At 42.6% G+C, this 14,134-nt stretch overlaps 1 protein-coding gene across 1 annotated transcript; it reads left to right on the top strand.

Annotated features, from left to right (window-relative positions):
* The first annotated feature begins 4,350 nt into the window (after positions 1 to 4,350).
* On the top strand, positions 4,351 to 10,048 carry LOC135711648 (uncharacterized). Its single transcript, XM_065234520.1, has 8 exons — positions 4,351 to 4,402; positions 7,584 to 7,744; positions 7,813 to 7,964; positions 8,782 to 8,881; positions 8,947 to 9,276; positions 9,351 to 9,465; positions 9,526 to 9,662; positions 9,725 to 10,048. Exons 1-8 carry the CDS (start codon positions 4,351 to 4,353, stop codon positions 10,046 to 10,048), a joined length of 1,371 nt encoding a protein of 456 aa, XP_065090592.1.
* The last annotated feature ends 4,086 nt before the right edge of the window (positions 10,049 to 14,134 follow it).

Here is a 14,134-nt window from a genome sequence, read left to right on the forward strand (position 1 = left end):
GACATCGCAGCAGAGGCAGACCCAGGGGCTCATGGCGGCGAAGCCTAAACAAGGAGATTAAGCAAGTCGACCGGAATTTGACCTGGGCCCAGGTCAAGGCGAAAGCAAACAATCGCCCAGGATGGAGATCTTTCACGTTGGCCCTTTGCGCCAGGGATGGCGCTCAGGACACTTAAGTAAGTAAGAACTGGGAAGAATACGACCGTTACATCTCCGAGCTGACAGACGATAACCCTTCTACCACGATGGAGGAGCTGGAGGAATCCATCCGCAAGGCGGCCACGGCCTCCATACCGAAGACCAGCCCAAACACTGGCCGGAAAGCACTCCACTGGTGGGGTCCCGAAGTAAAAACAGCCGTTAAGGGTAGGAAGGACCACCCGGACAAGAGACAGGCCATAGAGCTCTACCGAACCAAGCGCAACGAGTGCCGCCAGATCATAAGGGACGCGAAAAACAATAGCTGGAACGAGTTCCTAGACAGCATCAATGCCAACCAAACTCCAGCGGAGCTCTGGAGCCGGATCAATGCCCTGAACGGGAAAAGAAAGGCCAAAGGGTTAGCCATCAGGCTACCCAACGGCCTCACCCGAGACCCTGTCGTCATCGGCAACTTACTCGCCGACCACTACGCGTCGCTATCCGCCATCGATCGCTACGATAGTGACTTCCTACACCGGAACAACGCGACGAAACGGTCCATCGCCACCATCAAAATCCCGGAAGACGATCCTCCACTTCCAATCAACGCCCCATTCAGCCTCGCCGAGCTCGATCTTGCCCTGAGTCGGAGCAAGGGAAATCCGCCGGCCCAGACGACATTGGATATCCGATGCTACGTCATATCCCGCCCCGGACTAAAACCGCTTTCCTAGACATCCTGACCGGGCATTGGATGGGCAACACAATACCGGACTCGTGGACGCACAGCCTGGTTGTCCCCATACCTAAGCAAGGCCAAGAATCTACGAATACCAGCAATTACCGTCCAATCTCGCTGATTTGCTGCCCCTGTAAAATCCTAGAAAGGATGGTAAACCGCCGACTAATGCGCCACCTGGAGGACAACAACCTGATTGACCATCGACAGCATGCTTTCCGCCCCGGCCACGGAACCGGAACATATTTTGCCGGCATTGGAGACGCCCTACAGGAGGCGACTAAAGACGGCATGCATGCTGACATCGTGTCCCTGGACCTCTCTAAGGCCTATAACCGTGCATGGACTCCGCGGGTAATCCAACAGCTAGCAGACTGGGGCCTGGGTGGGCACCTGCTGCACTTTATCCGGAACTTCCTAAATGGTAGGACTTTCCAGGTAATGATCGGGAACCAGCGTTCGTCTATCAAAGAGAAAGAGACTGGTGTCCCCTAGGGCTCCGTCCTCGCGATCACCCTGTTCGTCATTGCCATGAACGACATCTTTCGATCTTTCGGGAAAGGAGTATACGTTTACGTATATGCAGACGACATCGTTCTCCTGGTTATCGGCAGCTCTTTAAAGAACATCCGCAAAAAGATGCAAGCAGCAGTCTCGGCCGCCACCAGATGGGCAAACCGATCCGGGTTCACCCTGTCTGCCGAGAAGAGCGTGTTATCACACATTTGGAGATCCAGGCACAATCCTCTGCCAACAGCCGTCACCTCAAACGGAGTCCCGATTCCTGCCAGGAAAACTATAAAGATCATTGGTGTTCGCTTAGACAGGCCTCTAACCTTTAGGGACCACTTCGCTGACATCAAAGCCAACTGCGGCACCCGGCTCAACATCCAACAAGCACCAACAGGGACGTCTTACTATGGGCAGCCGTAGCGACGGTTAACAGCCGCATCTTCTACGGCATCGAAGTTTTCTCGACAGCCACCGACCTCCTGAATCGCAGTCTAGGACCAACCTACAACTCGGCTACCCGAATCGTTGCTGGCTTACTTCCATCTACACCGGCCGATGCGGCATGCATTGAGATTGGAGTACTCCCCTTCCGGTACAAAATCGCCGAAACGGTTTGCTGTAGAGCAGTCTGCTACCAGGAGAAGACATCCGGTAATACCGAGGTCTCCCTCCTCAGGGAGGGGAGGAGAACCCTCAGCTCTTTCGCCCATCGAGACCTCCCTCCAGTATCCAGAGTGCACTGGAACGGAGCAAGGGTATGGGACGCTCCAACCCTAAACTCATCTCAATCGGGCAGAAATTCAAAGCAGGAACCAACTCCGCAGCCCTACACGCGCACATCGCAGAAATGCTGGCCCGGAAATACAGCAATCACCAGCACCGATACACCGACGGTTCCAAGGCGCCTACCGGAGTAGGCTTCGGGGTTGCCGACGCCGACTGCAGGACCTTCTACCGCCTCGCAGACGAATGCTCTGTTTTTTCGGCAGAAGCAGCCGCCATTTTTATGCCATTTCCACCCCTGCAGACAAACCACTCTGCATTCTTTCTGACTCCGCTAGTGTCCTAGCCGCCCTCAGGTCCCCAACCTCGAGGCACCCGTGAATCCAGGGTATACAGAAGCAGGCCCCTAGGGGCTCGGCTTTTGTATGGATCCCGGGGCATTGTGGCATTAGGAGCAACGCGGAGGCTGACCACCTCGCAGCTTCAGGCCGACACGGACGAATGTACACCAAAAAAGGACCTGACCCAGATGTGAAGAAACACGTTAAACAAACCATCCGCACCGCCTGGTCCCGAGACTGGGCCAATAACCGGACGCTTTTTATCCGGAAGATAAAGGGGAAAACCCACAAGTGGGCAGACACACCCAACTGGCGCGACCAGCGCACCCTATCTCGCCTCCGTACCGGACACACCCTCTCCACCCACAACATGGGAAGTGGGGGTCCCTTCAGAAAACAATGTGACTCATGTGGTATCACCAACACGGTGGAGCACATAATCATAAACTGCCCATGTTACCAAGGACCCAGGGAGCTCTACGGGATCCAAGGAAGCATAAGAAACGCCCTTTCCAACGATCCCTCAGCAGAAGCGGCCTTAATATGCTTTCTCAAGGATTCCGAACTATACTCGGTCATATAGGAACCAACGCGGATAAGGCCTCGGGCATCTGGGGCCCCTCCATTTCGGGCAACCTCGGTAGTCCGAATTTGGGGGCAACCCCCCTGGAGCCCGTTGGCAACCTCCTACGAAAACTAGCCAACAAAGGAACGCCAATCAACAGGAGGAAACAACCAGGAACCAGGAATTAGACCGGGGTCGTGTGATAACCTCACAATCCCCCCGCCGGAAAGTGGAAGCCCGGATAAGGCCTCGGGTAGCCGAGCCCCCCAGTTCGGACGTCAAGTCCAAGCGGACTTGGAGTACTTCCCCCGGCACTCGTTGGCAAACTCCGCAGACCGCCACCGCCGACTCGCAGTTCCCCCATGCCGCTTAGTAAACCAAACACCAACACCAAACCAAACCAGTATTGCCAATAGGGGATACTGAGCAATACCTGCAGTCAGGTGAATCACCCTCCACGTAAACAAGAAACCCGATACCCTCTGATAATGTTCTTTTTACTCTTTCCGATATTCAAACGCAACCACGAGACACACCGATGACCGAACACCGCCACGACCGAGGAAAAAACCAAATGGATATTCAACTACACCACGACCAGCAAACACATCTACACCTGAAGACCGGCCACGCATACGAAACATGACCCTCCAATTGACCACCGTACCTAAAACCACGCCCGGAGAGAGCGACAGCCATAAGACAGCCTTTTATACTAGTTTAGAGCTAGCGCCAGCCTAATTTAGAATAAGCCATTTTCTTTGTCCTTGCAACTCCCTTCTGGAGATTGCCCTCACCAGTCTCAAAAATCCCGTATGGGATCATTATTAGGGCCCATTCACAACTTTGTAATTTGGGAAGCCGGGTTTGGAGGCGAACCAGCCTGATGTAGGGATTATAGTAGTCAATAATGATTAATTTGGAAAAACGGTACGCTTTCGTAAAAAAAGTTGCTTTTGCACTTAAAAATTGCTACAACAAATTGTTTAGTCTAATTGCTAAAAAAAAAAAAAAAAGTTCGTTTGGTTGATAGAATTCAAAATATATTGCAATTTAAGTATTTGGATTTGTATGTTTATGCCAATATACAGTTTACACGCTATTCTCAGGCTACCCAGTGGCTGGGTAGATTGCACCCATTATTGCCTGACGTATGGAGTTGTCATAATCTGGGTAAACCAGTTTTGTGTAGATGAGTAGGATCTACCCAGATTCTGGGTAATTGATTCTTATAATAAAAATGCATAAAGTTAAAATGGCGCGGCGTTGAAAGGTTGATTTTTGTGTACGTTTGCATTTGCATAATTACCGTTTAAAATCCAATTAAAATGGATCAACTACGGAATAATTTGGATAGTGAAAGTTACCAGCAGCTGGTTGGTAAGTACATTATAATGTGTTAAACATTAAACTTCATCTTAACTCCTAATTATTCAGGCATTCAGTGCCGCATTCCTGGCTGCCTAATGTTTGTTACTGGTAGGGAAACAATGTACAAACATCATTTGAAATCCTACCACAATGTACGATGCAGCGTTCGAAATGATATCCCCATTGCTTGTGGTAATTGCAATGTCGTATTTCATAATTACAAAAACTTTCGCCGACATATCATAAACAGTCATCTAGAGCCTAACGCGTTTGATGATGTTATGGTTGATAAAGCTAGTGAAGCAGATTTCCGGTCTAGTCCAGTTCAGTTTGGCATCCATTCGGACCAAGTAGAACCAGACGTGATTAGCGATATTATCAACCCCATGTATTTCTGCGATCCCGTTGGAATGGATCAAGTAAAAAATCAGGCGGTTGAACTAATAACCGAATTACGCTGTGATGTCAGTTTGCCGGAGAGCAAGCTGATAAAAATGATGGATGCAACGACAAATTTGTTGAACAATTACCAACGGTTTGTTTTGGGAAATCTGAAGGAGTTTGCGGTAAGGAAACGTATTAGTGAAAAAGACGAGGATTTTGTTGATTTAGTAAATTCGCTGGAGCTTAAGGACCCTTTCACTGATGTAAGAACACCCGAAAACAATTTGTCCTATTTGGCGTACAAATCGGATGGCTCTGTGCCCACCGTTCAAGAAATCGTTCTTGGCTGCCGAACTTTAACTGAGCTCATTCCTCATCCCTCGTCACATTTGAGATTTGGACGGGCGGCTATGATACGCAAATCAAGGATAGTGAAGGATGTGGTTCACTATATACCGGTAGACAAGATCCTGGAACTTGTCATGAGAAGCCCTGAAGCACGAGATTGTGTGCTAGCTGAAAGGCAACATAACGAGTTGATAAGTGGTTTCAAAGATGGTTCACTGTTTAAGAGTCAAGATATTTTTAAAGATTATCCATGTGTGCTTAGACTTTTGGTACATTCAGATGAAGTTGAGTATTTAAATCCTTTAGCTTCACGAAAAGGAAAAAAGAAACTCACAAACATAAGCTTTAAGATTCAGAACTTTGACCCTATTGTGAATTCTACTCTCGATCGTGTATATTTTACACTTACTGTTCAATCTAGTGTTTTGAAAAAATACGGGTACGTCAAAGTCTTGCAACCTTTACTAAATGACCTTAAAACTCTAGAAGCTGGTATTGAGTTAACGATAGGAGAATTTCACTACAATTTACATGCTGTATTGGTAAATGTCGTCGGCGATACTGCAGCTTTACATGAAATTTTTAATATTATGGGTTCTCAATCCAAAATATTTTGTAGAGTTTGCTATATTTCTCGTGATGATTTCAGGGCAGGCCATTTCGGAGATTTTTTCCCTCACAGAACACCAGAATCTATTGAAACTGATTTGCAATCAATTCGTGATGTAAGCAAAACAGCAAGTCAATGCGGACTGATCGAGGAATGCTGTTTGAATACGGTTGGCTACTTCAACTATGGAAAGGATCGGTCTATGGACCCCATGCACGACTTGTGTGAAGGAGTTAATATGATGGTCATGAAGCTCATACTTCGCAATTTGGTGACTGTTCGAAAAATACTAACGTGTGAACATATCAATCAAATCATACAAGATTTTGATTATGGCATATGCGAAGTTGAAAATAAACCATCCGCAAACTTTTCATTAGCTACCCTCAAATCTCGAACTAACTCAATTTCTCAATCAGCCTCGCAGTGTTGGCTTCTGTTACGTGCTTTCCCTTTCTTGTTTCATAAATTCATTTCAGCCAATCTAAACTATGTACAAATAATCGGTGTTCTACTCAAGATCAACTATTACTCGTTTTCAAACAAATATCGTTTGAACGAGATACACGAATTCGAGCTCTCAATTCACCAATTCCATCAATTGTTCCGAATATGCTTTCCTGGCACAAATCCCATAAATAAAATACACCATTTATCTCACTACCCAGAGCTAATCTTGACGAATGGAACATTAACAAATTGTTTTGCATTTGAGGCAAAATTTAAAATTTCTAAAGGCCAGAGTAAAAAGTGTAACAATTTCAAAAATCTTACTTATAGCATCGCAAAAAGAATGAATCTTAAACAAACCGACTCTATTATCAAGCACAATTATGCCTCAAAAGTTCATACTGTTATGACGAGCCAAGAAATTGAAAGGTCATGTTTGCAATTTTCAATACTCCTCTTTGATTTTCCTCCGAACATCACTGTTATTACCCATTTAATAATCGATAGCACTAGTTTTCGACCAAGAATGGTAGTTAAATTTGAAGTTTGTGATATAATACAATACGGCATTATAGAAGCAATAGTAGTTCATGGCGAAGAATTTACTTTTGTGATTCAAAAGCTGATTGTTTCAAGATTAAATGACGATATGTACAGCTTGGAAGTGAAACACACTGATGAGTTACTAAGAGTTTCAAGCTTAAAAATATCTACGAGAAAAGCATATAGTTTGTGGAGAAGGTCAGGAGTAGATGAACATTTCTCATACATAAGTCTCAAGTATTACGATGATTAAACAATGAACATCAAATCACTTCAATTCAAACAAACAGTAAAGAACAGGTTAGTATTTATGTTTGGCAAAACATTGCATGAGTGTTCACTTAATTTAATAACGTTAACAAAATTTTTAATTTCATTACTAAGTAATGCTCAGTTTTTCATTTAAAATTACTAATGGCTGTCCTTAAACTAGCAACAGGAATGAAATAGGGGTTTTCCATGGTCACGATTTATTTAAAATAGTTATACATGGGAGATTACATATATAAGCAAACTTGTTAATGACGTTGTTTATGGACAGCCCGTAAATCTAGATCAACAATAGAAAAGGGCCCATCAGCATTTGTAAACAAACCGTTCCAAAGCCCATTCATCACAAATCGAAGGCCGCCCACACAGACCAACACCATCATCGTGTAGGTAGAAGTTTCCCCATCCGATGATGGTGTTGGTTTGCGTGGGTGGCCTGCGCTTTGTGCGTAAAGGGCTTTGGAACGGTTTGTTTACAAATGCTGATGGGCCCTTTTCTATTGTTGATCCAGAAATGATCATTAATATTATTTAAACATAATACCAGGCTTGATGCACAAAAAAAAAACACACTCTTCTTTTCAGCTCACAAAGTAACCGACCAATCTCTTCGGATGTTTGAAGACGCAGATCTTGTCGACATCGGAATCACCGCTAAACGACCACGGAAGATAATTCTTGCCTCAATCGAAAACATACGCGCAACACAGCTACATCCAGGTGAAATCGAATGCTCCCCTGAAGAGGTATTAGAATCTTAAATATAGTTCGCAATCATTTTAATATAATGTTGATTTTTTGTTGTTTATTTTAGAATCTGAGAGCTGTTCTTATCGAAGATGTGAAATTCCGGTTTGTTGTGTATAATGAGCTGGATCAAAACAAAGTACCCAATGAAAAAAATCTTCGTTCGATGATTCGTATCTTGTATCAGCAGTACGAAAAAACGATTTTCGATAGTAAAGGGTAAAATTAATATACTAAACCAGGCCAAACAATACAAAAGAGCCAATTGATCGATTCTCTTCAACGTTTCTTGTATTTTTATCGTATTAGGTGCTAAATAATCACGTCTTCTAACGGTGCAAAAATAATAATAATTCAAGCTGAACATTGAATTAGGTCCTAAGTAACATTGACAGATTCTCTTCATCGACTTTCTCTTTGTATCCCCATGGCCATCTAAAGGCATTAGGGGAAACGCTCCTATAGTTGCGGTACGTTAGTAGCGTTAGGCTCCTATAGTTGTGTACGGAGTCCCCATACACAACTATAGGAACCTAACGCTTCTAACGTACCACAACTATAGGAGCGTTTACCCTACTAGGTATTTTCAGCACACAGATCGATAAAAGAAGGTTTTATCTACCATCCAATACGACAAACACAACAAGGAACGGTTATGTGCACAAGCTATTAACGAAAGAGAAAATCGACGAAGAGAATCGATCAATGTTACTTAGGATCTAATGCAAACTTCAGCTTGAACTATCTGTACATGACCGTGATGATCCATAGATAAAATCGATCAAAATTAATGCATCTAAATAAATCACTATTCAAGTCCAAACGCAATGAGCATGAGCATAGAAGTAGAACGGGAGCGACGTGTTTGGTATTTATTGACATGTTCAATGTTCAGTTAATATTGGTATTATTTTAATCTGTTGGATTCAACAAGCAAGTTGATTCGAAAAATAACATTATCGCTTCGATTCAACTTATGCTATCAGTGCGCCAAATAAACAACACAAATTAATAACGTATTTTTAATTCATTATAGCTACCCTTCTACCAACGATCAGTGGCAGCTGGCCAAACGAATTGTTCGTGTATTTCCACAGTTGAAAAGCACAAGGATTAACGAAAATGCCCCAGATGAGGTAAATAAATATTTTAAACTGATAATTTGCCTATGAAGCATCTTTTTTTGGGATTTTTTTTACAGTCTGCGTTCTTCTGGTGGCACAGCGGAAAAGTTTCGGGTGATCATTCCGGTTATATCTTTCATCGAGTTCGTAACATTGCGAAATCGTTACCGAAGGAACTAAGGAAGTATAGTCGACCTGATTTAAAAACACGTGATTTTATTCCTACATTACTTGTCCAACGTGCTGCGAACCTGTCTGAACTAATTGCGAATTCTGAAAACATTGCCGAAATTAAGAAGGGAATGGAGGAATGCTTCCCTCTTCACCAACTCTTACTGAGAGAGAAAAAGAGCGTTAAGGAAATACTCCTCACACTACCACATTTGACATCATACAATGGCTTGATGGTAAATATGAAAATATATTGAAAATTATTTTGCATGTACCAATACTCTTTTTCTGTTCAATTCCCAATGAATAGATCAATGACGCATTTTTTCGCATGAATCCTCAGGTATCGAAGCAGCATGCAATGTCTTCTATTTTGGGTAAAGGACTTCTGTTGGCACCTGGAATATTCAGGAGCGTGGAAGATGGTAAATGAAATAAAATGTTTGCTTAAAATAGAAATGCTACTTAACATATTTTTTGAATAGTTCAAGTCAAAGGAGCGCTGAGAATTTATGCTAAGCTGCATAGAAAAGGCGTAAAAAGTTCATCAGGAGAAGCAGGCCCCAGTAATGGAATGCTAGCAGAGGAATTACTTGTTGGGGCACTTGTTCAATGGACACAGGTAATTTATGTTACAGTTTTATGTTATCACAACCATCAATTTAAAACATTACAATTTTTAAGGATCTCAAACATCACGTGGACAACAAGTATGAGGGACCACACATCGTGTGTGAAGCACCTATATTCAAATCTGGGTCGTACAGGATTATATTTGACAAGGTGGTGCTTTCCAGCAGCGAATCTTTCATCGATACGCTCGACTTGTTTTGGAAATGTTTTCAAGTCTTCGGTGGAAGAGTCCCCATCAAGCTCCAAATGTATCATGACGTTTTCTCAATTTTGATTTACAAAACTCAAACAAACAGTTCCCGAAAGTGTGTAAACGACATTTGTTTGGTTTTGAAGGAGGCTATTCAAGCCGAGATTCAAGCTGAAGAATCTTAAAACCAAGCCTAAAATCGTTGAAAGCTCTGTGGTTATTTTAACATTTATATTTAAACGCCATTCTTACGATAATATAAATAAAAAAATCTGAAATACTCGTATATTGCTTCATTCCTTCTTTTTGTGTTAAAGAAATTATGTGTAAGTATTTTAAATGTTTTCAACGGTTCCACATATTTTTTCTGTTAAAATGGGTAAAGTCTACCCAAATGACAAATGTCATCATCTGGGTAAACTTCACCCAGATTTCTTTGCAAGCCCGTTTACCCAAATTTGGGTAAATACTGGTTTACCCAAATTTGGGTAGGTTCAGTATTGGCCGAACTGGGTAGAGTTCACCCATTTTTGGGTAGTTTCATAATAGCGTGTATGGCTAAAGGTACCGAATCCCATACGGTGGCTAATTGTCATGAAACGTCGAAGAAAAGAGAAGAAATGACGAGAGGGATAGAAAGAGAGAGGAATAGCATTAGAGCTTCGTGTCGACGATGGTTCGACCCGATAATCAGTTTGGAAAATACTTTTCAAGAGTGTGGACGCATGTAAAAGATGCTGAGCTACGCGGAGTGCAGTCGTAGTCACAGTGCCGGAGTTCACGACAATGGCACAGTCGGTAAGAACCGCACAGTTCCTAGCAGGTGAGTTTCCTTTAAATCGTTTTTCCGGCAATTTTTTTTTTCAAGAAGTGTATGATTATGCTCGGTCACGTAAAACAAAATAAAAAAGAGAAAATTAAAAAAAAAGTTAAGTCCAAGAAAAATAAAAATGGCGTCTATTTGGAGCATGATGGTGCAGAAATTGCACCATCGAATTTTTCTTTGCGTTTTTTTCCGGTTTGAGTTAAAAAATCTCCCCCACTAGAGGAGAAATTGTTTTCGGCTAGTGTGCAGTGGTTTTTTTTTTTAGTGATATTTGCTCGGTGACGTGAATTTTTTATGTAAAAGTCTGGACTCAGAAAAATGGCATCGATTTGGAGCAGGAGTATGCGGATAGTGCATCATCAAACGGCTTGGCGAGTTTTTCTGTGCGTTTTTTTTTCAATTGAGCTAGAAAATTCTAACCGCTATAAAAATTGTCTTCGTGAAGTGTTCAACTATTCCCACCGTGATTTTTTCTCGATGACGTGAAAAATTCTAGAAAAATCTGGGCGCAAAAATGGCGTCGATTTCAATAATAATTCCGTACGAAAAAAAAAAAAAAATCATGCGTTACGCACCACACTACCATAAAATTTCATGCGTTATGCTCCACCTTCATGCCAACCACGATAATAATATAATCAAATTTTCCGTTGCCGACTTATTTTCATTTATTGTCGTATTTCGTTGCATATAAAAAACGTCGTTACTTTTCAGCTGCGTACTACGCTGACCACGCTATGGAGTTGTCCATATGCACAAAAGTGTGCGTGAGACAGTGCCTCGGAGTGCCTTTTCGAGTGGTTGTGGTTTCGCGGGATGCCTGAAGGGGTTGTCTTTTTCTTTTTTCTCCCCTTTTTGTGGTGCACCTCCGCGTAGCTCAGCATCTTTTACATGCGTCCACACTCTTGAAAAGTATTTTCCAAACTAATCATTATTGACTACTATAATCCCTACATCCTCCTTCTCCTGTACTCTCAAATTAGTATGGACTGTTTTGATGACTAATACATACAAAGCACCATCTTTGTGTATTAAATGATAGTTCTAGGTATAGGGAAAAGTTTAAACTAAATATTTGTACCACTTTGAGAAAATAATGTAAACTTCCGCAATAGCTAGCATCCACGTTATTAAGGCTAGGTTTGATATAAAATTGCATGATATTTCGTGTACATTTAATTTGATTTCAGGCAATCAGAACTGTGTAAACAATCTTGAAACAATTTCGTTGTTTAATGCCAACCTCGATAACAATTTTTGTTCAAAACAAAAACAAGGGGAGACATTAATAAATCATATTTTGTTGTTTCTGACATCACTCACAACCAGATGGCCAGGCGCCTTTGGATGCATGGAACTTTTAGAAAGCCATTTAAAATATACGGAGACTTCCAGGCTCCATTCATCATCCTCCCCATGAAGAACTTCAAATGTCAAAAAGGTACACGAGCCAATTACTATGGTGATAAGGCACTTTCCTTTTTCTTCTGTAATGTTACATTTAGTAAGAAGCCACGGATCCTCAGACACTTTCCACACCACAAAAATGACCCTCCCACCACTTGAGGGGCGACATTTCTTGGATCTGAGATTTAACTACCACCCAAATTATGTGATATATTGGCGGTTAAATTTCAGAACTTTTTGTATACTACTAATTCGTTGAAGATTGCATTCTTCTCCGTAAGCAAAGCATGATGTAATTATTCAAATTTATACAGAAAATCGATCGAAATGGGATATATAAACATACTCACTCTTTAAGTTTGCTGATTCGAATCGGTGCTACATTTCTTGACGTTTCGTTTGGCTGTTATCGTTCATAAATATAAGTACCTATACTAACGATCTTCAATCAATTGAATTCAATCAGTTCCTGTTTTCGAAAGTCAATGAAGATAACAAGGAACAACAGGGGAATGAAGTAAGAAACGATAAGGTAGGATGAATTAAGAAGTAAAGAAAAAGTTTACCATTAAAAATTGTCTTCACAGTGCCCATTCAATTTTTATTAACATTAATCTGGAACAATTTCAATCAAAAACACTGTATACGAAAATATCCCTGTACCTTTCAGGTTTCTTGATGCACCTTTTTGGTCTGTTAGGTTCCAACGAAGCCATCCCTTCCTTGACAGATTCCCGAAGGCTGCTATCGATATTTTTCGCCTGCTCTTCATCATAGTCGTCCACTGTTTTAGTGACAACATCATCTTTCTCCGAATCTTGAGTAAAGGGTGTCCACGATGAAATTGCCACACTATGAAATTGCTCCAACTTTTTAACCGTTGGGTAGAATTTAATGAAAATTTGGGTGGATTTAGTTCAAAGTGCATTATTTACATCCTGCAAGTTTTAAAGTCCTGTGATCAAAACTCGCGGAAATGGAGTCGAAAGAACAGCTCGTGCGTGATAAAATCTTGCGCATTCATCACGAGAACAAGGATCTCTCGCATCGTTCCATCGCTAAAACGTTGGGAATCGCGAATTCCACGGTGTCGCGAGTGATTAAGCGGTTCGAGGAACGGTTGACCACCGATCGGAAGCCCAGAAGTGAAGGAAAAAGTATTCCGTACAACACCAAAAAACACAACCGCGTAGTTGGGGCCTTCAACCGAAATCCGAACGCCTCCGTTAGGGATGTGGCTAAGAAGCTGCACCTAAGCCGAAGTTTTGTCCAGAAGGCCAAAACTAAGGCTGGGCTTCGAACGTTCAAGGTACAAAAGGCCCCTAATCGCGACGAGAAGCAGAACAAGTCCGCCAAAACCCGTGCCAGGAAGTTGTACCTCAACATGCTGACGAAAGTTGAATGCTGCATCATGGACGACGAAACATATGTGAAGGCCGACTTCAAACAGATCCCCGGCAACCTGTTTTTCACGGCCAAGGATAAGTTCAGCGTTCCGGAGCATGTCCGCAATCAGAAGATGTCCAAATTTGCGAAGAAATTCCTGGTTTGGCAAGCCATCTGCACGTGCGGGAAGCGGAGTGCACCTTTCGTGACCCAGGACACGATGAACGGACAGGTGTACATAAAAGAGTGCCTCCAGAAGCGGCTGCTTCCTCTCCTGAAGGCCCACAACGTCCCAACAATCTTCTGGCCGGATTTGGCCTCATGCCACTACTCCAAGGACGTGCTGAAGTGGTATGCGGACAATAAGGTCAATTTCGTGCCGAAAATGTTCAACCCTCCCAACACTCCGGAGCTCCGCCCCATCGAGAAGTACTGGGCGATTATGAAGCAGCACTTTCTTAAACGACCTAAGGTAGTGAAGACAGTAGAGGAACTGAAGAAAGTATGGGTTTACATGCAAAAAACGGTTGATTCACAGGTTGTGCTGAATCTTATGGCCGGGGTTAAGGCCAAGGTGCGGGCATTTGCGTATGGACTGTAAATAAAATACGAGTAAAATGGTAAAATGAAGTTTAATAGTTATTTCTCAATC

This window comes from Ochlerotatus camptorhynchus, unplaced genomic scaffold (genome assembly GCF_037179485.1).
Source record: "Ochlerotatus camptorhynchus isolate MF236.1 unplaced genomic scaffold, CSIRO-AGI_Acam_v1.1 ptg000434l, whole genome shotgun sequence".
Classification (NCBI taxonomy): Eukaryota; Metazoa; Arthropoda; class Insecta; order Diptera; family Culicidae; genus Ochlerotatus; species Ochlerotatus camptorhynchus.